This window comes from Anomaloglossus baeobatrachus, chromosome 5 (assembly GCF_048569485.1).
Source record: "Anomaloglossus baeobatrachus isolate aAnoBae1 chromosome 5, aAnoBae1.hap1, whole genome shotgun sequence".
Lineage (NCBI taxonomy): Eukaryota > Metazoa > Chordata > Amphibia > Anura > Aromobatidae > Anomaloglossus > Anomaloglossus baeobatrachus.
This window is the reverse complement of record NC_134357.1, coordinates 317,253,229-317,279,469: the sequence shown is the minus strand read 5'-3', so window position 1 is coordinate 317,279,469 and position 26,241 is coordinate 317,253,229. Positions and strand designations below refer to the sequence as shown.

Here is a 26,241-nt window from a genome sequence, read left to right as displayed (position 1 = left end):
TTCAGGAGAGCGATTCACAGTGTGTCTGAATATACAGTTAATGTCCAAAATAGGACCGACACATGCCGCTGGAAATATTAAAAATGTCACTCTTAATATCATTACCAAGAAAAGCTAACCGCAGCCAGTATGATTGTGAGCAGTGTACTTACTGAAATCCTGACATCTGGCGCGCATATACGCTGCGCGGCCGTGCCGCCGATAAACACTGCTTTTTAAAGTTTGTAGCCGCTGCCATGGCGTGTGATGTCATGTGCGCCCATCAGTCTCCCACCCTCATTCCCGGGCCGTCCACTGATGAGACGCACACATTATACAGGGGCATAACTGTGGAACGCACTAACCCGCGCATGCGCAGATCAGCGTTCTTACACACATCAGGATCGCAATATTCAAATAGCCCTGACACAGGGAGAATGCTCTACATCTACTAGATCCTAAGTCAATACCTGGGAGGATCGCGGGATCTGATCAATGTCACTTTGTCTGACAGCGAAAAGGGACGTACTATTAGGTCCACTGAAGACTGGCGGGATTGTTCCGATCTCTTATATGGGGTACATACTGACCTGTCTAAGATTCACTGTAGTTATTTCTAATATTGGTGTTTTGTGTTATGATATGCCTTATAACACTGAAAGGTAACAAAAAGGAAGGCTAACATCATAATATTTGTGGCACATGTTGTGTTTTAATGGTATTTTAATGATATTTATTAAAAGTTCATTTTTAGGCGTTATTTAATTAATTTTGTGCAGGTTTACCTAGCTATTTCCATATTCTGACACGTGTATACCCTATCCAGTAGCTATTGTTATCTCTTCATATAGGCCAAAGGGACTTCTTGGGCCCCCAGGCTCCGGGTGTGATTACTACTCCTGCACCTATTGTAGTGAGGCCCCTGGTTCTCAGGATCAGCGAGTCTTCCAGTTAATAGGTGATAAATATACATGGAATAACCCCTTTAAATGAGTGACCTTAGGACAGTGTTCCCAACTCCAGTCCTCAAGGCCCCCCAACAGTGCATGTTTTCAGGGTCTCCTTAGTATTGCACAGGTGATAATTTAATCACCTGCACAGTTGATGATTCCAACACCCATGCAATGCTAAGGAAATCCTGAAAACATGCACTGTTGGTGGCTCCTGGGGACTGGAGTTGGGGAACACTGCCTTAGTACATGGATTGCTTAGTATAGTGTGTTAAAGCAGGGTTCCCCAACTCCAGTCCTCAAGGCCCACCAACAGTGCAGGTTTTCAGGATTTCCTTAGTATTGCACTGCTGTTGGAACCAGCACCTGGGCAGGTAATTACATTAACACCTGTGCAATACTAAGGAAATCCCAAAATCCTGCACTGTTGGTGGGCTTGCTGCACTGTTGACTGGAGTTGGGGACCTCTGTGTTAAAGGGTTATCACCGACCCACACTTTTTATTGAGTGTCTAACCACTGTGGCTGAACAGTGCATGTTTATCCCTGTCACAGAATGGAGCGGCCAGTTGAGCCTCCCATCGCCTTAGTCTATGGAGCTGCCAGATACTGGAAACAAATGAGTTTGGCAGTCCGATAGGGAATGAATGGAGCATGTGCAGTTCATGTCCACATATTCAGTCCAGGCATATCTACAACCCACATACCGACCACTGACTGACCATGAGTCTCCTGACCCGAACATACAGCCTCAGACACATATGGAGTTGTAATTTCAGGTCGGTAGACCCCCCCCCTTAGGCCGGGCATTGTAGTATGTATACAGACTGTGCTATATGTTCATGTGAACCCGCCCTAATGGTAATAAAAGCGTACCTGATGCCAATTGGGAATTGTAAATCCTCGGTGGAGTCAGCAGCATTGGCATAACTAATCTCATTCTTCAGGGTATCGATGAACGTGATGTCACTGGTAACAACTAACATTACGAGGGTCCTCATGACAACACTGACATATTTATGATGTGAACTAATGGCATGGGCCGTGGATGGTGCACACCAAGGAGCTTCAGCCATAGAAGTACAGTAGTCTGCAACGTCCAATATTCTGGCTCCATAGCACCCTGGATTATTGGACTCCTGTTATAATCACTATTTAGACCTGAGTACATTATAATGATAACACGGAGGGTTAATGGAAAATCTAGGCTCATGTAAAGGTTCAGGCTATAGTATAACTATTGATTCCTATCATTGAAGCTTTCTTCAAGCACGGTTTGTTACTGTTTTTCAGCAGCACTTGCCCATGGTACAATGCTACCAGAAGAAGGTGATTTAGGTGAGCTACTTGCTAAGAAAGAGCAAGAATGGAAAGAGCTCCAGCAGCGACACATCCTCGTTCTCCAGCAAAACCTGAAAGATTCCGCGAAAAATCTCCAGGAGCAGAAGGATAAATTTACCAGACTGAAGAAAGACTTCACCCACAACCTCAAGGTGCTGAGTGAGCGAGACCGTGAGCTAGAACAATATGAAGTCATGCTCCACCGACTGAAGCTTCTGGAGAACGCAAAGCAATCTGAGATCAGCGAACTAAAGATACAGATCGAGAAGCTTCAGCAAGAGGTGCGGAGAGAGAAGAAGAAGTACGATGACTTACAAGGACATTACCAGCGCAAGGTGAAGGAGCACCAGCTAGATCTGGAGCGAATAAACAGGTAATGGACAGGTTCACTGTACAAGATAGAGGGAACTGGCAATGGGCAGACAGCAAAGATGGTAAAAGCAGCTTAGCAGCAGTAGTGCCAGGTCAGTGCCTCCTGTAACATGCTGTGGTGATCATCAGATGACATTTATGTACCTATTAGGCCACTTTCACACTGCATTCTTCTCCCTGTTCACTGGACCCGTCAAAAGGGATTTCAAATATAAGCGCCGACGGGGCTACTGACTATAATTGTGTAGATGGAGTCACTGTGTGATCTGTGGTGCACCATTTCCAGAAGTATACGCTTCTACTACATCTCGGTGTCCACCTCCAATAGGCGTATACTCCTGAAAATGGTGCACGACAGAGCACATGGTGACACCGTCTGCACCATTATAGTCAGTAGCCCCGTCGGTACATACGTCCAAAACCCGTTTTGCGGGGGTTTCGGACGGAAGCCCCTACGGGACCACGTGAATGAGGAGAGGAACACAGCGGCCTTACATTTTTGAGAGGGGAAAAGGGCAGAACAATGTTTATAGCTGTTACCACAGCCTAATACGGTAACATCCATATTTGCATATATATTCATTACTGGAGTGCCAAACAGTCCATGGATATATAGTGTTATCATGTACATAGATAAGTACTATATATTTTACCCTAATCAAAAAAGTCACTGGAGCCTCTGTTAGGAGTCTCAACACAGAAACCAGCCAGATATCCCTCTGGGAAGGACCTAGCCAAGGGGTGGCTCTTTTTAGGAGACCACCATAACCACCATATTAAGTGGCCCTTTTAGTCAATATCCAACTTTTTGACAAGTTTAAAGATATGACAAGGGAAATACCAAGGCCAGGTATACATCCACAGACAGCTGTTTCGGGGTATTGCCCCTCATCAGTGTGGAGTAGGATTCTGGCCAGGTGTATATATATTTTACCCTGAAAGTGCCACACAGCACCCTTTTTCTACATGGCACTAAGTGCCAGGTTATTCGCAAGCATTGCCCATAAACATGGTACATGCTAGATAGAATACAACACCATACTTTTACTAGATTTCCATAGTGTGCCCACTTAAAGCCAAACAGTATACTCTGCTGTACAGCGTAACATGGACTTAACAAATGCCATACTATACTCGTACTGGTCCGATTAATTAAATCTGGCCTTGGTATGCTAGTCTTAATGAAGGAGCCGATAGAGTAAGACGCAGCTATATAATCAAAAGGCACAACTGGCGGGCACCACTGCCAGAAATGTTACACTAGTACTGGAGTAAATTTAGGGTGTCATTTGTACCACTAAAATGCCATAAATGTTGATGCACAGGCTTAGTCACTCACTGTCCCACCCCACTTTGGTGAAGCTGGCCGGTACTGGCAATAATAGACCAAAAGTTGCAAAGTTTTTACGCAACTTCAAATTGTGCAACCTAAAGCCTGCTTTACACGTTACGATTCTGCATACGATCTCGTATGTGATCGTAACCGCCCCCATCGCATGTGTGGCACGTTCAATTTGTTGAATGTGCCGCACAAACGATTAACCCCCGTCACACGTACTTACCCGTCCATACGACCGCGATGTGGGCGGCGAACGTCCACTTTCTGGAGTGGGAGGGACGTTCGGCGTCACATCGACGTCACACAGCGGCCGGCCAATAGAAGCGGAGGGGCGGAGCTAAGCGGGACGTAAACATCTCGCCCACCTCCTTCCTTCCGCATTGTGGGCCGGGAGCCGCAGGACGTAGGTAAGATCTGTTCATCGTTCCCGGGGTGTCACACACTGCGATGTGTGCTACCCCGGGTACGATGAACAACCTGACGTGCAATTCTAGAGACAGATACGTTGTGTATGCGATGAACGTTTTACCGTTCAATCGCAATCGCACGTACCTGTCACACACTGCAATGTACCTTACAATGCCGGATGTGCGTCACTTACGACGTGACCCCGCCGACACATCATAAGATATATTGTAGCATGTAAAGCGGGCTTTAATGACTTGTAATTTTTGGAATTATACCTTTACCGTACAATAAAGGGCTTTTTCGTGTTATTTTTTGGGATAAGTCACTGTTAATATTTTCATATACCCTGTTAGTAAGTTGTGTGCTATGTTTAGAGCACTCATCTTTTGCCTGGAGTAGACAGTGATTGCAAAGAGCATCTTTCTCACTGGAGGATTGGTCCTACATAACACCCGACAACCAATGGCAATGTGTATTTTAGCATTTTCCTGTGATGGCGCTGCTGGAAGATTGAACACTTAAGGGTGCTTTACACGCTGCGACATCGCTACCGATATATCGTCGGGGTCACGTCGTTAGTGACGCACCTCCGGCGCCGGTAGCGACATCGCAGCGTGTGACACCAAGGACCGACGATCAACGATCGCAAAATCGTTCCAAAATGGTGATCGTTGATACGTCGCTCCTTTCCTTAATATCGCTGCTGCCACCGGTACGATGTTGTTCGTCGCTCCTGCGGCAGCAGACATCGCTATGTAGCACCCTTTACAGCCAGATTTCTCAACAAATTTCAGCTGAAGGACCATCATATGAGACCATCCTTTCCAGGATCACCGCTATAGGGCTACCTCCATATCTAAATTCAGCAGAAAACAACTTTCTTTGTCGCTCCATTGGGAGACCCAGACAATTGGGTGTATAGCTACTGCCTCCGGAGGCCACACAAAGCATTACACTTTAAAAAGTGTAACCCCTCCCCTCTGCCTATACACCCCCCGTGCATCACGGGCCCATCAGTTTTTTAGCTTTGTGTTGAAGGAGGCACACATGCACACAATGCTCCACATTTTAGTCAGCAGCAGCTGCTGACTATTTCGGATGGAAGAAAAGAGGGCCCTTTACAGGGCCCCCGGCATGCTCCCTTCTCACCCCACTGAGTCGGCGGTGTTGTTAAGGTTGAGGTACCCATTGCGGGTACAGAGGCTGGAGCCCACATGCCGCTTTCCTTCCCCATCCCTTAGGGGCTCTGGGTAAAGTGGGATCCTATCCGGTCATCCAGGCACTGGGACCGGGCTCCCTCCGCAGCCCCTGGTGGTATCTGCCGGACAGGAGACTGAGTATCGTCAGGGACAAGGCCCTGCAACTACAGGTACTCTGTGTCCCCTTTGGGACGGTGCATGGAGCACCTGGGCCTCGGACGCTGCAGCGCATGCAGTGTTGGTTTTTTGTACGGGACTACCGCGCCGACCATGCCTGCTGGCCGGCCGCGGTTTCTACTTTAGTCCCCGGCTTTTGCGGCCTAGTACATTAAACGCCCGCCCACAGGCCTGCCAGTCAGGGGAAGGGCGGGACGGTCGGGCTGACGCCGACAGTGAGGGCTGGAGCACACATAGCTGTCCTCCTCCCCCCTCACTAATCCCTATGGGGCACCAGATTCCCGCACTTTTGTAAGTCCGCCCACGGCTCCCTCCTCCCCTGTGAACGCCGACAGCCATGTTTTAACACATCCTGCCGGTGGAGGACGTCTGCTGCAGCTCTGGGAGACCCGAGGCAGGGAATCTGGTGGCCACACACCGCTGGCGCGGTTGGTAAGCCACACCGGTTACCGGTGCTGGTCCCCCTAGGGTGCTGAACTGTATATAGATACATTATATTGTATACTTTTCCGGTTCAGCTGTATTGTTAACTTGTGGCTATATACCCTCAGTGATCACGCTCCTGGGAGACAACAGCATGTCGTTCACAAGGAGCAAGGGGGCCAAGGCACAGGGTTATTTTGCTACCTGTACCTCTTGTGCGGCTTTGTTACCTGCAGGTTCCACCTACCCTCACTGTGAGCAATGCTCGGCCCCTGTGGCACTCGCTCAGCCGGAGCCTGAGGCACTAGGGGGTCCCTCGGCCCAGGTAGAACCACCGGCCCCCCCTGTCCAGATGGCAGGGACAGAGTTTGCTGTTTTAGCTGACAAACTCTGAGTCGCTTTCTCATTCCATGACTCAGTCTATGGATAAATGGTCTGCTAAGTTTCTAGAGGTTTTGCAGTCCAGACCGGCCCTTACACAGGCCCCGGGCACTGCGGGATCACCCCCAGGCCCCTCTCGGTCTGCGACTAAGCGTGTTCCTGGTGTGGCCTCTAGTTATTACGTGCAGGACTCCGGCACGGACCGTAGTCCCAGACCAGCTAAGCGGGCTCGCTTAGAATCTTCCCCGACTTCTTGACGCAGTTCGGGGTCTCAGCTTGAGGATTCTCTAGAGGAGGAGGCGGAGGTCGCAGCTCAGGACTCTGATCCTGACGTTGCGCTCAATCTGGATACACCTGAAGGGGACGCCATAGTAAATGATCTTATAGCATCCATCAACCAGGTGCTAGATCTGTCTCCCCCAACTCCGCCTACAGAGGATTCGGCTTCACAACAGGAGAAACACCAGTTTAGGTTTCCTAAACGTACACGGAGTGCTTTCTTCGATCACTCTAACTTTAGAGATGCTGTCCAGAAGCACAGGGCTTTCCCGGACAAGCGCTTTACTAAACGCCTTACTGACACACGTTACCCCTTCCCCGCTGACGTGGTTAAGGGTTGGGCTCAGTGTCCCAAGGTGGATCCTCCAGTCTCTAGACTGGCGGCTAGATCCGTAGTAGCAGTGGCTGACGGTGCATCGCTCAAGGATGCCACGGACAGGCAGATAGAGCTACTACTGAAATCCATCTATGAAGCCATAGGCGCATCTTTTGCCCCAGCCTTTGCAGCAGTGTGGGCACTCCAGGCTATCTCAGCTTGTCTGTCTGAGATTAATGCGGTCACCCGTACCGCTGCGCCACAAGTAACGTCTTTGACTTCTCAGGCGTCAGTATTTGCATCCTACGCCATGAATGCTGTCCTGGACTCGGCTAGCCGTACAGGGGTTGCATCAGCCAATTCTGTGGCAGTCCGCAGGGCCATGTGGCTACGCGAATGGAAGGCAGACTCTGCTTCCAAAAAGTTCTTGACCGGTTTGCCTTTTTCTGGCGACCGACTGTTTGGCGAGCGATTGGATGAAATTATTAAGCAATCCAAGGGAAAGGACTCGTCCTTACCCCAACCCAAACCAAACCGACCTCAGCAACGGAAAGTTCAAGCGAGGTTTCGGTCCTTTCGGCCCTCAGCCAGATCCCAACCCTCCTCGTCCATCAGACCACAGAAGAGCCAGAGGAACTCTTCTGCATGGCGGTCTAAGTCACGTCCTCCATAGACCGCTGGAGGCACCGTCTCCAAGGCGGCCTCCTCATGACTTTCGGCCGCCCCAAACCGCATCCTCGGTTGGTGGCAGGCTCTCCCGCTTTTGCGACGCCTGGTGGCCACATGTCCAAGACCGATGGGTGAGGGACATTCTGTCTCACGGTTACAGGATAGAGTTCGGCTCTCGTCCTCCGACTCGTTTTTTTCAGAACATCTCCGCCCCCCGAGCGGGCCGTTGCGCTTTTTCAGGCGGTGGACACTCTGAAAACAGAAGGAGTGGTGATCACCGTTCCACTTCAGGAACGCGGTCGCGGTTTTTACTCCAATCTGTTCGTGGTGCCAAAAAAGGACGGCTCATTCCGTCCCGATTTGGACCTAAAATTGCTCAACAGACATGTGACAACCAGGAGGTTTCGCATGGAATCCCTCCGATCTGTCATCGCTTCGATGTCCCAAGGAGACTTCCTAGCATCAATCGACATCAAAGATGCCTATCTCCATGTGCCGATCGCTCAAGAGCATCAACGCTTCCTGCGTTTCGCCATCGGGGACGAACACCTTCAGTTTGTGGCACTGCCTTTCGGCCTGGCGACAGCCCCACGGGTCTTCACCAAGGTCATGGCATCCGTCGTAGCGATCCTTCACTCTCAGGGCCACTCGGTGATCCCTTACCTAGACGATCTCCTAGTCAAGGCACCCTCACGGGTGGCTTGTCAACACAGTCTGACCGTTGCTCTGGAGACTCTCCAGAGGTTCGGGTGGATCATCAATTTTCCAAAGTCAAATTGTCTCCGACCCAGTCACTGACGTACCTCGGAATGGAGTTTCATACTCTCTCAGCGATGGTCAAGCTGCCGCTGGACAAACAGCGGTCGCTGCAGACAGGGGTGCGATCCCTTCTTCAGGGACAGTCGCACCCCTTGAGGCGCCTCATGCACTTCCTGGGGAAGATGGTGGCAGCAATGGAGGCAGTTCCATTTGCGCAATTTCATCTGCGTCCACTCCAATGGGACATTCTCCGCAAATGGGACAAGAGGCCGACGTCCTTGGACAGGAACGTCTCTGTCTCTGGAAGCCAAGACCTCTCTTCAGTGGTGGCTTCTCCCCACTTCTCTGTCGAAAGGAAAATCCTTTCTGCCCCCATCCTGGGCTGTGGTCACGACGGACGCGAGCCTGTCAGGATGGGGAGCGGTTTTTCTCCACCACAAGGCTCAGGGAACCTGGACTCCGACAGAGTCTTCCCTTCAGATCAATGTTCTGGAGATAAGGGCAGTGTATCTAGCCCTCAAGGCGTTCCATCGGTGGCTGGAGGGCAGGCAGATCCGCATACAGTCGGACAACGCCACGGCGGTTGCGTACATCAACCACAAGGGCGGCACTCGCAGTCGTCAAGCCTTCCAAGAAGTCCGGCGGATTCTGCTGTGGGCGGAGGCCACAGCCTCCACCATCTCCGCGGTTCACATTCCGGGCGTAGAAAACTGGGAAGCAGACTTCCTCAGTCGCCAGGGCATGGACGCGGGGGAATGGTCTCTCCACCCGGACGTGTTTCAAGAGATCTGTTGCCGCTGGGGAACGCCGGACGTCGATCTCATGGCGTCTCGGCACAACAACAAGGTCCCGGCATTCATGGCACGGTCTCAGGACCACAGAGCTCTGGCGGCGGACGCCTTAGTTCAGGATTGGTCGCAGTTTCAACTGCCTTATGTATTCCCTCCTCTGGCAATGCTGCCCAGAGTGTTGCGCAAGATCAGGTCCGACTGCCGCCGCGCCATCCTCGTCGCTCCAGATTGGCCGAGGCGGTCGTGGTACCCGGATCTGTGGCATCTCACGGTGGGGCAACCGTGGGCGCTCCCAGACCGACCAGACTTGCTATCTCAAGGGCCATTTTTCCATCTGAATTCTGCGGCCCTCAACCTGACTGTGTGGCCATTGAGTCCTGGCTCCTAGCGTCCTCAGGGTTATCTCAAGATGTCATTGCCACTATGAGACAGGCCAGGAAGCCAACGTCAGCCAAGATCTATCACAGAACTTGGAGGATCTTCTTAGCCTGGTGCTCTGAGAGGGGGTTTATCCCCTGGCCGTTTGCCTTACCCAGGTTTCTTTCCTTCCTTCAATCGGGATTGGACAAGGGTTTGTCTCTCGGCTCTCTCAAAGGTCAAGTCTCGGCGCTTTCCGTGTTTTTTTCAAAAGCGTCTAGCCAGGCTTCCGCAGGTACGCACGTTCCTGCAGGGAGTTTGCCACATAGTCCCACCTTACAAGCGTCCGCTGGAACCCTGGGATCTCAACATGGTTCTACGGGCTCTTCAAAAACCACCTTTTGAGCCGCTGCGGGATGTCTCTCTATCACGTCTTTCGCAGAAGGTGGCATTTCTAGTGGCGGTTACTTCACTCCGTAGAGTGTCAGAGCTTGCAGCGCTGTCATGCAAAGGCCCTTTCCTGGTTTTTCACCAGGATAAGGTGGTTCTGCGTCCGGTCCCGGACTTTCTCCCTAAGGTGGTGTCCACTTTTCATCTCAATCAGGATATTTCCTTGCCTTCATTTTGCCCTCATCCAGTTCACCAATGTGAAAAGGATTTGCATTTGTTAGATCTAGTGAGAGCACTCCGGATCTACGTGTCTCGCACGGCGCCCCTGCGCCGCTCTGATGCGCTCTTTGTCCTTGTCGCTGGCCAGCGTAAGGGGTCGCAGGCTTCCAAGTCTACCTTGGCTCGGTGGATCAAGGAACCGATTTTTGAAGCCTATCGTTCTTCTGGGCTTCCGATTCGTTCAGGGCTGAAAGCCCATTCTACCAGAGCCGTAGGTGCGTCCTGGGCATTGCGGCACCAGGCTACGGCTCAGCAGGTGTGTCAGGCGGCTACCTGGTCGAGTCTGCACACCTTCACGAAACACTATCAGGTGCATGCCTATGCTTCGGCAGATGCCAGCCTAGGTAGGCGAGTCCTTCAGGCGGCGGTTGCCCACCTGTAAGAGGGGGGACCCAGCACCCGCCCCTGTTCCCTTCGGGCTGTTTGTTCTTTTGTGTACACATGTTGTTCATGTTGAATTGTTCTTTTGGTTCATGGTTTCAGTTCTCCGAACATCCTTCGGATTGAATTTACCTTAGACCAATTTATAAGTTTTCCTCCTTCCTGCTTTGGCACCAAAACTGATGGGCCCGTGATGCACGGGGGGTGTATAGGCAGAGGGGAGGGGTTACACTTTTTAAAGTGTAATGCTTTATGTGGCCTCCGGAGGCAGTAGCTATACACCCAATTGTCTGGGTCTCCCAATAGGAGCTAGAAGAAAAGGAATTTACGGTAAGTAAACAAAATTCCCTTCTTCACAAAAATACCATCTAAATAAAATACCATTTATTTCATACGTATAATACAATCAGCTGTACACTTAATCATATACGGTAATAGGAGGGTTTGCTTAGAGAACAAATTGTTGGTAGTATCAATGTATCAAAACACAAAATGGGTGACTGATGCAACGGATGCGTTGCCGATAGTGACACAACTGATGTGACTGATGCTGCAAAAAAACGATCCTTTGTTTTGTTTTTTTTTTCTACTGTTTTACCTGCGGCTGACTATTGTGAACGATCCGCTGATCTCCCGGCCGCCGGGCGATCAGCTGATCATTCAGAATAGCCGGCCGCCGGGCGATCAGCTGATTGTTTACAATAGTTGGCCACCGGGTGATCAGCTGATTGTTCACAGTAGCCGGCCGCCGGGTGATCAGCTGATCGTTCACAATAGGTGGCCGCCGGGCGATCAGCTGATCGTTCACAGTAGCCGGCCGCCGGGCGATCAGCTGATCGTTCACAATAGGTGGCCGCCGGGCGATCAGCTGATTGTTCACAATAGGTGGCCGCCGGGCGATCAGCTGATTGTTCACAAAAGCCGCCGCCAGCCAATCAGCTGATCGTTCAGCCGCCGAGAGAGAGACATTGCTTTCAATGATTAAACACAAGAGCTGAGCATGCACAATGAAATCAAAACGATTCTGCTGCTCAAAAAGCGTTACATGCTGCGTTCCTGCCACCCGACAGTCAGTCAGTCGTTCCACGACTGATCCGTCACGCGGCGGATGCAATGCAAGGCCATCAGTCGCAATCCATCGTCCATACAAGTCTATGGGGAAAAAACGGAATCCTGCAAAATATTTAGCAGGATACCGTATTTCCTCAAGACGACGGATTGTGACTGAGGCAAAACAACGCAAGTGTGATAGCAACCTTATTTCTCCCCCACATCACCATACACTTCTCATGTCACCTCAGAAATGCAGGGTTCTTTCCCTAAATGTTTTCCTAATACTGAAAATCACTCATGGATCACCCCCAAGTACGTTTTTCATATTCGCTTCCCTCATCTCTTTATACTCACTGTAATGAAGAATCCAGAGAATACTGTTATTTTGGAGTAAGCACCAACTGACCGCGTCTATCCTCTGCCACACTTCCCAGCTGCATGCCCGCCCATGCAAAACATCATCACATCACAGACATACGTGATCTGACCCACTGTGCTATCCATGAGACAAGTTACACCGAGTTTACTCAGCGCATGCACAGCACGTCTTATGCTTTATATCTCCTATGGGAGCACTCGTCTAAGGGCGGCTTTGCACACTACGACATCGCAGGTGCGATGTCGGTGGGGTCAAATTGAAAGTGACGCACATCCGGCATTGCATGCGATATCGTAGTGTGTAAAGTCTTGATGATACGATTAACGAACGCAAAATCGTCGTAATCGTATCATCGTTGCAGCGTCGGCGTAATTCATAATTACGCTGACGCGACGGTCCGATGTTATTCCTCGCTCCTGCGGCAGCACACATCGCTGTGTGTGAAGCCGCAGGAGCGAGGAACATCTCCTACCGGCGTCACTGCGGCTTCCGTAGGATATGCGGAAGGAAGGAGCTGGGCAGGATGTGGACATCCTGCTCATCTCCGCCCCTCCGCTCCTATTGGCCGCCTGCCGTGTGACGTCGCTGTGACGCCGCACAATCCGCCCCCTTAGGAAGGAGGCGGATCGCCGGCCAGAGCGACGGTCGCAGGGCAGGTGAGTGCATGTGAAGCTGGCGTAGCGATAGTTTTCGCTACGCCAGCTATCACACGATATCGTACCTGCGACGGGGCGGGCACTATCGCGTGCGACATCGCAGCATCGGCCTGCGATGTCGCAACGTGCAAAGCCCGCCTTACTGTTTTAACTGTGAATAGTATATGCAATAATTACCAAAAGTGATAAAACTCCTAGGGCCTGACTCATTAAGGTGTTTCACCAGAATTGCATTTAATGAAAATAATTGGCTTCACCTGCTTACTGGCACCAAGATACTCAGTTTAGCTTACTGTCACATAGGAGGCTAAAGGGTGCTTTACACGCTGTGACATCGCTAACGATATATCGTCAGGGTCATGTCGTTAGTTTCGCACATCCGGCGCCGTTAGCGACATCGCAGCGTGTGACACCAATGAGCGACGATCAACGAGCGCAAACATGTGAAAAATCGTTGCTCGTTGACACGTCGCTCATTTCCTTAACATCGTTGCTGCTGCAGGTACGAGGTTGCTCGTAGTTCCTGCAGCAGTACACATCGCTATGTGTGACACCGCAGGAACGACGAACATCTCCTTACCTGCGGCCACCGGCAATGAGGAAGGAAGGAGGTGGGCGGCATGTTCCAGCCGCTCATCTCCGCCCCTCCTCTGCTATTGGATGGCTGCCGTGTGACGTCGCTGTGACGCCGCATAAACCGCCCCCCCCCTTAGAAAGGAGGCGGATCGCCGGCCAGAGCGATGTCACAGGGAAGGTAAGTCCGTGTGACGGGTGTTAGCGATGTTGTGCGCCATGGGCAGCGATTTGCCCATGACGCACAACCGACAGGGGCGGGTACGCTCACTAGCGATATTGGTACCGATATCGCAGCGTGTAAAGTGCCCTTAACACCTGTCTCTACCTAGGTTTTTTCCCACAATGTAGTCATTATTATTTCCTTTAGGTAGGGAAACAGAGTTATCTGGGCAACCCCTTTAAGATCATGAGCATGTTGCTCAATATGTAGAACCGTAGAGCAGATTCATCTCATTCTAAGGAACTGACCCACTGGCACCATGCTAATGTGGAATGATTGCGCAGTGATGAAGCGAGTACTAGAGAATTTAGGGGTGGGTCTCTTTTATGCACATCTGTCAGTTAATAGCTAACCAAATCCAATTATTGCTTATAAACCAAAAATTCTGTTTGTCATATAAGTGTGTGAGAAACACACTATTGATTAAGACAGGTTAGTCAAGCACTATTATATAAACTACATTGTCTCTAATTTATAAAACAGTGTTTGAGCTGCCTGACCTGTATGTAAGACCATTCAGAAATAATCTAAAACCAAAATATAAAACCCGAACGTAGAGGTGATGGGTATTTCTTCAGCGCTCTATTGGGAGACCCAGACGATTGGGGTATAGCTACTGCCCTCCGGAGGCCACACAAAGCACTACACTAAAAAGTGCAAGGCCCCTCCCCTTCTGGCTATACCCCCCCGTGGTATCACGGGTACTCCAGTTTTCAAGCTTTGTGCGAAGGAGGTCAGACATTCCATGCATAGCTCCACAGATTTTAGTCAGCAGTAGCTGCTGACTATTTCGGATGGAAGAAAAGAGGGCCCATATAGGGCCCCCAGCATGCTCCCTTCTCACCCGTAGATGGTGTTGTAAGGTTGAGGTACCTATTGCTGGTACAGGGGCTGGAGCCCCACATGCTGTTTTCCTTCCACATCCCCTTGTAGGGCTCTGTGGAAGTGGGATCCTGCCGGCCTCAAAGCTCTGACGCCGGGCTCCATCCACAGACCCATAGCACCTGGTGGATGCCGAGCAGGAGTACCATCAGGGACAAGGCCCTGCATCATACAGGTACTCTGTGTCCCCGGCAGGCACAGACACACTCCGGGCTGGCTGGGTGTTGTAGTGCGCCGGGGACCGTAACGCTAGAGCTAGTGTTCCTACAGTTTAACTGGGGGACTTTTTTCTGTGTTGTGGGAACGCAGCGCCGACCCCCGCTGGACCGGCGGCGCTGCTGTGACTTTTAGTTCGCCGGGGACACGCCGACCGCGCTTTTACGGCGGTGGCGTTTATAAATCTAGTCCCCGGCTTTTGCGGCCTAGGACGCCGGCAGCTCCGATTCGTTCCCGCCCCCACCCTGTCAATCAGGGTAGGGGAGAGACGCTGTTTCACGGCAGCGACGAGGGCTGGAGCCTGATTTACATGCTCCAGCCCTCTCACTAGGCACAGAGGGAAGCAGGCTTCCCGCTCTTAGTCAGGAACGCCCAGGGCCCGCCCCCCCTCCTCTCTCAGGACGCCGGCAGCCATTACATGCAGTCTGGCTGGAGGAAGGACGCAAGGCTCTGGGAGACCTGGACTAGGGGGCTTTGGAGATCACACACCCGCTCTTAAGCGGGCGGTAAGCGGCTTTTCAGCTGGCCCCTCTAGTGCCTCAGTGTGTATTAGTGTACTGTGTCACTGGACATATATATATTTCCTTATTGCTTGCACTGTGAGGTCGCTTCCTGGCTGTATACCCAGATCGCTCTGAGGAGGCAGCAACATGTCATCCACAAAACGCAAGGCTGCCAAGGCTAGGGCTGTGTACACTGCGTGTGCTGCATGTGGGGCTGCTCTACCAGCAGGCTCCAAGGACCCCCATTGTGTGCAATGCTCAGATCCGGTGCTGCTTCGCCAGCCGGAGTCAGGAGAGATAGTGACCCAGGCTGAGACGCCTGTAAGTCCTGCCCCGGTGTCAGGGACAGACTTTGCAGTTTTTGCTGATAATATGTCTGTGACTATGGCAAAAATCCTTGAAACTTTGCAATCCATGCCTGGGGCTCAGTCTATGGACACGGCGAGGTCTCTGTCCTCTAATCCCCCTCAGTTGGATTTAATCCAGACTGCAAGGGGGTCCCCGGCTTCACAGGCTGAGTATTATGACTCAGATGATAGCCCCAGCCACCCTAAGCGGGCTCGCTGGGAAAGACCCTCAACGTCATCACACTGCTCAGGGTCTCAGCGCAATCAGTCGCTCTGTGATGCGTCTGATGAGAGTGATCAGGAGTCTTATCCTGGAACCCCTCTCAATCTGGATACCCCGGATGGGGACGCCATGGTAAACGAGCTTATCTCAGCCATCAATAGACTGTTGGATATTTCTCCCCCAGCCCCTTCTGCAGAGGAGGCAGCTGCAGAGCAGGAGAAGTTTCGTTTTCTCTATCCCAAGCGTAAATTAAGTGCTTTCTTGGATCACTCTGACTTCAGAGAGTCAATCCAGAAACACGACGCTCATCCAGAAAGGCGTTTCTCTAAACGTTCTAAGGATACACGTTTTCCTTTCCCCCCTGATGTGGTCAAGCGCTGGACCCAGTGTCCAAAAGTTGACCCCCCGATTTCCAAACTTGCAGCTAGATCCATAGTTGCAGTGGAGGATGGCGCTTCACTTAAGGATGCCAATGACAGACAGATGGACCTCTGGTTAAAATCTGTCTATGAAGCTATCGGCGCGTCGTTTGCTCCAGCATTCGCAGCCGTATGGGCACTCCAAGCTATTTCAGCAGGGTTAGCAAAAGTGGATGCTATCTTACATCCAGCGGTGCCGCAAGTGGCGTCCCTTACCTCGCAGATGTCCGCGTTTGCGTCTTACGCTATCAATGCGGTCCTAGAATCTACCAGCCGCACCTCAATGGCGTCCGCCAATTCGGTAGTTTTGCGCAGAGCCTTGTGGTTAAAGGACTGGAAAGCAGATGCTGGTTCCAAAAAATGTTTAACCAGCCTGCCTTTATCTAGAGATAGACTGTTTGGCGAGCCATTGGCTGACATCATTAAACAGTCCAAGGGTAAAGACTCTTCTTTGCCCCAGCCCAGATCAAGCAAACCTCAGCAGAAAAAATGGCAGCAGAGGTTTCAGTCCTTTCGAGGTTCGGGCAAGACACAATTCTCCTCGTCCAAAGGGACTCAGAGGACGCAAAGAAGCTCAGATTCCTGGCGGGCTCACGCGCGCCCCAAGAAAGCAAATGGAGGAACCGCTTCCAAAGCGGCTACCTCATGACTTCCAGCTCCCCCCCTCCGCATCTCCGGTCGGGGGCAGGCTCTCCCGCTTTTCCGTTATTTGGATGTCACAGGTCAAAGACCGGTGGGTGACAGACATTTTGTCTCGCGGGTACAGAATCGAGTTCAGTTCTCGTCCTCCAGCTCGGTTCTTCAGAACCTCCCCACATCCAGACCGAGCAGATGCCCTGCTGCAGGCGGTGGACTCCCTAAGAGCGGAAGGAGTAGTGGTTCCTGTACCGCCTCAGGAACAAGGGAGAGGGTTTTACTCCAATCTCTTTGTGGTTCCAAAAAAGGACGGCTCGTTCCGTCCTGTTCTGGATCTAAAGCTGCTCAACAAACATGTGCACGCCAGGCGGTTCCGGATGGAAACCCTCCGCTCTGTCGTGGCCTCAATGTCTCAAGGAGACTTCCTTGCCTCAATAGACATCAAAGATGCTTATCTCCACGTGCCAATTGCTACAGAACATCAACGTTTTCTACGTTTTGTGATAGGAAACGAACATCTTCAGTTCGTAGCTCTGCCATTCGGTCTGGCGACAGCCCCACGGGTTTTCACCAAGGTCATGGCGGCAGTGGTAGCGGTCTTGCACTCTCAGGGACACTCGGTGATCCCTTACCTAGACGATCTACTTGTCAAGGCACCCTCTCAAGAGGCAGGCCAACTCAGTCTACATGCTACACTGGAGACTCTACAGACGTTCGGATGGATCATCAACTTTCCAAAGTCGAATCTGTCTCCGACACAGTCACTAACGTATCTTGGCATGGAGTTCCATACTCGAGCAGCGAGAGTGAAGCTTCCGCTGAACAAGCAGCGGTCACTACAGACAGGGGTGCAATCCCTCCTTCAGGGCCAGTCGCACCCCTTACGGCGCCTCATGCACTTCCTCGGGAAGATGGTGGCAGCCATGGAAGCAGTTCCCTTTGCGCAGTTTCATCTGCGTCCACTTCAATGGGACATTCTCCGCCAATGGGACGGGAAGTCAACGTCCCTGGACAGGAAAGTCTCTCTTTCCCAGACGGCCAAGGACTCTCTACAATGGTGGCTCCTTCCCACCTCATTGTCTCAGGGAAGATCCTTCCTGCCCCCATCCTGGGCAGTGGTCACGACAGATGCGAGTCTGTCAGGGTGGGGAGCAGTGTTTCTCCACCACAGGGCTCAGGGGACGTGGACTCCGCAGGAGTCCACCCTTCAGATCAATGTTCTGGAAATCAGAGCAGTGTATCTTGCCCTACTAGCCTTCCAGCAGTGGCTGGAAGGAAGGCAGATCCGAATTCAGTCGGACAACTCCACAGCGGTGGCATACATCAACCACCAAGGGGGGACACGCAGTCGGCAAGCCTTCCAGGAAGTCCGGCGGATTCTGATGTGGGTGGAAGCCACGGCCTCCACCATATCCGCAGTTCACATCCCCGGCGTAGAAAACTGGGAAGCAGACTTCCTCAGTCGCCAGGGCATGGACGCAGGGGAATGGTCCCTTCACCCGGACGTGTTTCAGGAAATCTGTCGCCGATGGGGAGTGCCGGACGTCGACCTAATGGCGTCCCGGCACAACAACAAGGTCCCGGCATTCATGGCGAGGTCGCGCGATCAAAGAGCTCTGGCGGCAGACGCATTGGTTCAAGATTGGTCGCAGTTCCGGCTCCCATACGTCTTTCCACCTCTGGCACTCTTGCCCAGAGTGTTACGCAAGATCAGATCCGATTGCAGCCGCGTCATACTCGTCGCCCCAGACTGGCCGAGGAGATCGTGGTATCCGGATCTGTGGCATCTCACGGTCGGTCGACCGTGGTCACTGCCAGACCGACCAGACTTACTGTCCCAAGGGCCGTTTTTCCATCAGAATTCTGCGGCCCTGAACCTGACTGTGTGGCCATTGAGTCCTGGATCCTAGCGTCTGCAGGATTATCTCAAGGAGTCGTAGCCACAATGAGACAAGCTAGGAAGTCAACGTCTGCTAAGATCTACCACAGAACGTGGAAGATTTTCTTATCTTGGTGCTCTGCACAGAGAGTATCCCCTTGGCCATTTGCATTGCCCACCTTTCTTTCCTTCCTGCAATCGGGGTTGGAAAAGGGCTTGTCGCTCAGCTCCCTTAAAGGGCAAGTCTCGGCACTGTCGGTGTTTTTTCAGAAGCGTCTAGCACGTCTTCCTAAGGTGCGCACGTTCCTACAGGGGGTCTGTCATATTGTGCCCCCGTACAAGCGGCCGTTAGATCCATGGGATCTGAACAGAGTACTTGTTGCTCTGCAAAAGCCGCCCTTCGAGCCTCTAAAGGACGTTTCCTTTTCTCGCCTGTCACAGAAAGTGGCGTTTCTTGTCGCGATCACATCGCTTCGGCGAGTGTCTGAGCTGGCAGCTTTGTCATCCAAGGCTCCTTTCCTGGTGTTCCACCAGGACAAGGTAGTGCTGCGCCCCATTCCGGAGTTTCTCCCTAAGGTCGTATCCTCGTTTCATCTTAATCAGGATATATCCTTGCCTTCCTTTTACCCTCATCCGGTTCACCGGTATGAAAAGGACTTACGTTTGCTAGATCTGGTGAGAGCACTCAGAATCTACATTTCCCGAACGGCGCCCATGCGCCGTTCCGATGCTCTTTTTGTCCTTGTCGCTGGTCCGCGCAAGGGATTGCAGGCTTCTAAAGCCACCCTGGCTCGATGGATCAAAGAACCAATTCTAGAGGCCTACCGCTCTGCGGGGCTTCCGGTTCCTTCAGGGCTAAAAGCCCACTCAACCAGAGCCGTGGGTGCGTCCTGGGCATTACGACACCAGGCTTCGGCTCAACAGGTGTGCCAGGCAGCAACCTGGTCCAGTCTGCACACTTTCACCAAGCATTATCAGGTGCATACCTATGCTTCGGCGGATGCCAGCTTAGGTAGAAGAGTCCTGCAGGCGGCAGTGACATCCCCGTAGGGGAGGGCTGTTTTTTTGCAGCTCTAACATGAGGTATTTCTTTACCCACCCAGGGACAGCTTTTGGACGTCCCAATCGTCTGGGTCTCCCAATAGAGCGCTGAAGAAGAAGGGAATTTTGTTACTTACCGTAAATTCCTTTTCTTCTAGCTCTTATTGGGAGACCCAGCACCCGCCCTGTTGTCCTTCGGGATTTTTTTGTTGTTTGCGGGTACACATGTTGTTCATGTTGAACGGTTTTTTCGGTTCTCCGATGTTTCTCGGAGTTAATTTGTTTAAACCAGTTATTGGCTTCCTCCTTCTTGCTTTGGCACTAAAACTGGAGTACCCGTGATACCACGGGGGGGTATAGCCAGAAGGGGAGGGGCCTTGCACTTTTTAGTGTAGTGCTTTGTGTGGCCTCCGGAGGGCAGTAGCTATACCCCAATCGTCTGGGTCTCCCAATAAGAGCTAGAAGAAAAGGAATTTACGGTAAGTAACAAAATTCCCTTCTTTTAAATAAATTATTTTGATAAGAAATCGTTTTTAGTTATTCAGGCAGATGGGTGGTAGCAAAAAGAGCAAAAAGGGGAGCTTACATATAAAAATGGGGTTACCATATGTAAAAGTACATTCATCTCTCAAGTTAAAGGGATCAAGAGGCAATAAGAGTGTAATAATTTCCATACATATAAAGATTAGTTGTTGACACAGCTCCCATAAGTGTATGCAGATAAAAAGAAGAAATGGTATATACTATGTGCACATAAGCATACTAGAATACATACAGCAGTATACATGCAATAGTTCATTATCTAGCTTTAGTGCTTCATTAATGTATGGTCCAGTTATAATGAAAGTGCATATAGTGATTCAATACAGTACTGACATTAGATATACCATATCTGTATCAGCGTTATGGTACAAGGTTCACATAGTAAGTTAACAAAGAGTACAACTGGGATATACCTGCGAGATCTAGCAAGCACATGTGGCGCCCACCTCAACACACGTTTCGGTGTGCCTTCGTCAGAAGGTGTGAATCTGATATGGAAGGGCTTATCATTGAGTGATTTCATAAAGCTTGGCCAATTCCAGCTCATCACCCTGCCAGACCATTAATATGTTAGCCAGCAGGAATAAGGAGACCATGTGTCATGTTGACAACAGATTCTTATAACACATTTCTAAAACCCAGGAGAGAGAAAGGGATATAATAAACCTTTCTAAAAATGTGACTAGTGACAGCTATAATATGGTTCTACTACATAAGGAAGGGAAATGACTAAATATGAATGGACAATATATGGAAGGCAGTGAGATCTATAACGTAATTGCTTCACCAGTCCTTTCCACACATTTCATCTTGACAGCACTGAATGTGTCCGGGATGATCTATGTTTGCTCCAACGAGATTCCTTGCTGGATGTAATGAGTTCTGTTGTCTGCCATTTCCAACTTCTCCAATTCAGACCTATTGAATTACAGCGCACCCTTTGCCCCGGCCGGCGCAGAGTGCAGAAGATGAGCTACAAAAAGCTGTTTAGGTCCGTTTTAGTCCATGATGCGTTCATGATGCTTTTTTAATGAATACTTTTTTGCATTTTCAGAAAATCACAGCAATAAGTGAAAACATCATGTGAACATGGCCTTACAATCCAGATGTGTAAACCCAGCCTTCTGCTTTGCACATTACTTTCATTTTCATTAACCGGATTTTTTGTCGTTGTCAGACATCAATATTCTGTAAATTTTCACTGTGTAATCTTTGTATTTTACAGCTGTAAAAATAATGATGTTGATCGTCTAAGAGAAGACTATGAAAATGTTAAGCGCCAGCTGGAAAGGAAAATTGAGGCGGTACAAGGAGACCTGAGTCTACAGAGACAGGTAAGAGATGCGTGTTGTATACTGAAAGGGAACCAGTCACCAGGATGTTCGTATATAAGCTAAAGCCAGGGCTATACTGGCACTATCAGGCTGATTCTATACATACCTGTAGTGGTCAGCTCGGATGTTTAGGTTTTGGAATCCAAAAAAGTAAAGTTTAAAAAAATCGTCAGCTTCTTGAGTGACAATTGCAACTGAGCAGATGGGTGGGTATTCAGATGGATTCCCGCCCCCCTGCCTGTTGTTCTTCCTTCTCTCTGTTCTCTATGGTAAGTATTATACAAATGATTCACTTTGCTGAAGGACCTGTGTGAGGTCATACCCATGTGACCTGGCATCCAGCTTTGGTGCCTGACACTCCCCCTCACACATGGGTATGACCTCACACATTATAACAATATTAATAATAATATTAACAACTTTATTTATATAGCACTTTATATGTACATGTACAGACATAGAAAAAGGAGCCAGCACGATCTGAAAATGGCATGCATCATATAAAAAGTGCAAATTCACAGATTTATTCCAACTGTACTATAATAAAAAAAATGAGATTTTTAGCAAATAATTGATCAATTCTTTGAGCCACCCCTGCCAACGTCACGGCAAATCTCAATAGGGGGGTCCTAACCTATATTATGTATTGCATGTGCCATGCGGCCTCCTAGATAAAGTTAAAAGCAGAACCATAATGGAGCACACATACCTGTAACCTGTATATAGCCGCTTCCATGTTGCAAAAGAGGCAATTGTGGATAGAGGCCAGCCCAGGTCCCAGTATGTGGAGCAAGCTCTACACCTACCAGGACTATATCAGAACTGACCCTCCCAGTGCCAGACAGCAACCATTGATAAAGGCAGACCAGATCCAAGTATGGTGCTTAATTAGCATTGCCTGTGGAAAGGGGTGAGGCAACTGAATGTGAACAGCTACCAACAGGAGGAATACATTGCAAACCAAAATCAGGCGTGCATGGTATGGTGATGGTCAGTCACCAGAAATTGTAGCATAACTACAGTCATAACAGAGAAAAAGGAGCCAGCACGATCTGAAATTGGCATGCATCATATAAAAAGTGCAAATTCACAGACTTATTCCAACTGTACTATAATAAAAAAATGAGATTTTTAGCAAATAATTCATCAATTCTTTGAGCCACCCCTGCCAACGTCACGGCAAATCTCAATAGGTGGGTCCTAATCTATATTATGTATTTCATGTGCCATGCGGCCTCCTAGATAAAGTTAAAAGCAGAACCATAATGGAGCACACATACCTGTAACCTGTATATAGCCGCTTCCATGTTGCAAAAAAGGCAATTGTGGATAGAGACCAGCCCAGGTCCCAGATGTGGAGCAAGCTCTACACCTACCAGGACTATATCAGAACTGACCCTCCCAGTGCCAGACAGCAACCATTGATAAAGGCGGACCAGATCCAAGTATGGTGCTTAATTAGAATTGTCTGTGAAAAGGGGTGAGGCAACTGAATGTGAACAGCTACCAACAGGAGGAATATACTATATATTATATACTATAATACAGAATATAGTGTAGGACCCCCCCTATTGAGATTTGCCGTGACGTTGGCAGGGGTGGCTCAAAGAATTGATCAATTATTTGCTAAAAATCTCATTTATATTATAGTACAGTTGGAATAAATCTGTGAATTTGCACTTTTTATATGATGCATGCCATTTTCAGATCGTGCTGGCTCCCCTCTCTCTATGTACAGACATAGCAGAGTGCAACAGTTACAGGAGGAGTGAGGGCCCTGCTCGCAAGCTTACAATCTATACGGAAATAGGTAAAAAGTACTTGTCATCTGTGGTCCAGCCATCATTATAATAAATAGGGATTCTCATATAAAGCTGCATGAGCTGTCATCAGCTAGCATCTGTCTATGTACAGTTACCAAGTGTTATTGGGTACATGGAGGATGTGAAGACTTTTCAAAGGGAATATGGAAGAGTTAGATTAGTGAAGTAAGGTGATAGGTGTGTCTAAAGAGATGTATTTTTAAAGTATACTCAAAACTGTGGGGAGTAGATATTAATAGAATTGCCTTGTATAGTTTATTCCAGAAAACTGGCACAGCACAAAAGAAGGCTTGGAGATGGAAGTAGGAGGTTCAAATTATTGAGCATGTTCATCTTAGATCAGATGCAGAGCACGGGTAGAGTGATAGATATGGGGCAGAGTATTTAGGAAGGTGTAGAACTGTGGAGCGCTTAAGTTTATATTGTATTTTGTATTGGATGGATAACCAGTGCAATGACTGGCACAGGATGGAGTCATCAGTGTAGGGGTTGAACAGAAATATGACCCTGGCTGCAGCATGCAGGATAAATTGGAGAGGAGAAAGTTTAATAAGAGGGAGACTGGTCATTATAGAGTTGCAGTTGTATGAGCGATAATTAATAAGAGCGACAAAAGGGTTTTTTGAGAAAATGTCAGATTCTGGAGATATTTTTGAGATGCAGATGACATGAACAAGTGAATGATTGTATATTGGAAATAAAGGAAAGTTCTGTGTCAGATATGACTCCTTGGGATATGACTCCTTGGGAGTTATGGTTGAATCAACGAAGAAAATTTCATTGTCAGGTATAGGTAGGTTACTAGAGGGAGGAAACACGAGAAGGTCCGATTACTTGATCCTTGCTAATTGTGGTTGTGCTGTAAAATTAATATAATCTTATTAATAATTGGCAATTTGCACTAAGATGTTCTTGTGATGCTGTGGTCTTGTGTGCACATATAAATACCATCATCATCCATCACATCTAGTTCCACAGTCAGTAGAACAGGTTGGATGATGATACGGTTGTGGCTTCAGCTGGTTACAGAAGCAATGACGCAGCTTTTATTTTGCCCTTGCACTGTATGTAGTGTCTTATGATTACACCTATTCATAGCATAAAATACAGTGATTGCTTTTGTCTATTAGGGATTCTGCTTTGATTCTCTTGTGTATTCGCACCCTGCAGTCTATTGATCTAGCCCATCATCCATCGCTTCTCGCTTTTCTAGCTGTGTGGCGGTCCGATCAATCATGCGGTGTCAGGCTGATCCAAGCAGCTGCTGTTCTCGGTCTGGCAGCCTGACTATAGATACCATTGGTGACAGCCTGAGTAGTGAGTGCAAATGTACAAGAATGCAGACTGAGGAGGCACGTCCAAGAGCTCTGCTCTCTGCAACCTTGAGAAAGGTTACATGGAACGGGGATTTGTAAGCAGGCCGGCTGCATAGACCTTTGCCTTGACCTGCTTGTCCATAGCTGACCCAATGTGACCTGCTCTTCAAATGACCTTTGGAAAGGTCAGGAACTGTCTGCCCTCCTGGCATGTAAAAGAAATTCTTGTTTTATCCAAGAACTAATAATTCTATTACATTTTTTCTTATAATTGAGCTTCAATACGTTCCTTTGTTGTTCCTCCTGGAAATGTATGGGTGAATATTAAATGGTTGTAACCATTCTACTTTGTCAAAGATGCGTAGCTCTACACTCGGATGTTATCCAATCATCATGTCGCTGCATCATCCATAGCTCCTGCCTATACTGTAAATGGTCATGTGACCACATCATCCATAGCTCCAGCCTATTCATGGTTATGTGACTGCATCATCCATAGTTGCCTATAAATGGTCATGTGACTGCATCATCCATCATCAGCTCCTGCCTGTACATGGTCATGTGACTGCATCATCCATCACCTTCTGCCTATAAATGGTCATGTGACTGCATCATCCATAGTTCCTGCCTATAAATGGTCATATGACTGCATCATCCATCAGCTCCTGCCTGTACATGCTCATGTGACTGCATCATCCATCACCTCCTGCCTATAAATGGTTATGTGACTGCATCATCCATAGTTCCTGCCTATAAATGGTCATATGACTGCATCATCCATCAGCTCCTGCCTGTACATGCTCATGTGACTGCATCATCCATCACCTCCTGCCTATAAATGGTTATGTGACTGCATCATCCATAGTTCCTGCCTATAAATGGTCATATGACTGCATCATCCATCAGCTCCTGCCTGTACATGGTCATGTGACTACATCATCCATCACCTCCTGCCTGTACATGGTCATGTGACTGCATCATCCATCACCTCCTGCCTAAACATGGTCATGTGACTGCATCATCCATCACCTCCTGCCTGTACATGGTCATATGACTGCATCATCCATCAGCTACTGCCTGTACATGGTCATGTGACTGCATCATCCATCACCTCCTGCCTGTACATGGTCATGTGACTGCATCATCTATCACCTCCTGCCTAAACATGGTCATGTGACTGCATCATCCATCAGCTCCTGCTTGTATATTATCATGAGACTGCATCATCCATAGCTCCTGCCTATACATGGTTATGTGACTGCATCAGCCATAGTTGCCTATAAATGGTCATGTGACTGCATCATCCATCAGCTCCTGCCTGTACATGCTCATGTGACTGCATCATCCATCACCTTCTGCCTATAAATGGTCATGTGACTGCATCATCCATAGTTCCTGCCTATAAA

The 26,241-nt window shown here is 49.3% G+C and overlaps 1 protein-coding gene across 2 annotated transcripts in view; it reads left to right on the top strand.

Annotated features, from left to right (window-relative positions):
* Nucleotides 1–26,241, top strand: part of CCDC57 (coiled-coil domain containing 57) — a 248,805-nt gene that overhangs the window by 618 nt on the left and 221,946 nt on the right. Inside the window, exons 2-3 of one of the 2 annotated variants that reach the window (XM_075349739.1) lie at nt 2,225–2,642; nt 21,588–21,696. In XM_075349739.1, the coding sequence (XP_075205854.1) occupies nt 2,242–2,642; nt 21,588–21,696 (510 nt within the window). In that variant the 5' untranslated portion in view covers nt 2,225–2,241. Of the gene's footprint in view, nt 1–2,221; nt 2,643–21,587; nt 21,697–26,241 lie in introns of both variants that reach the window. The other variant, XM_075349738.1, reaches the window with a different exon arrangement.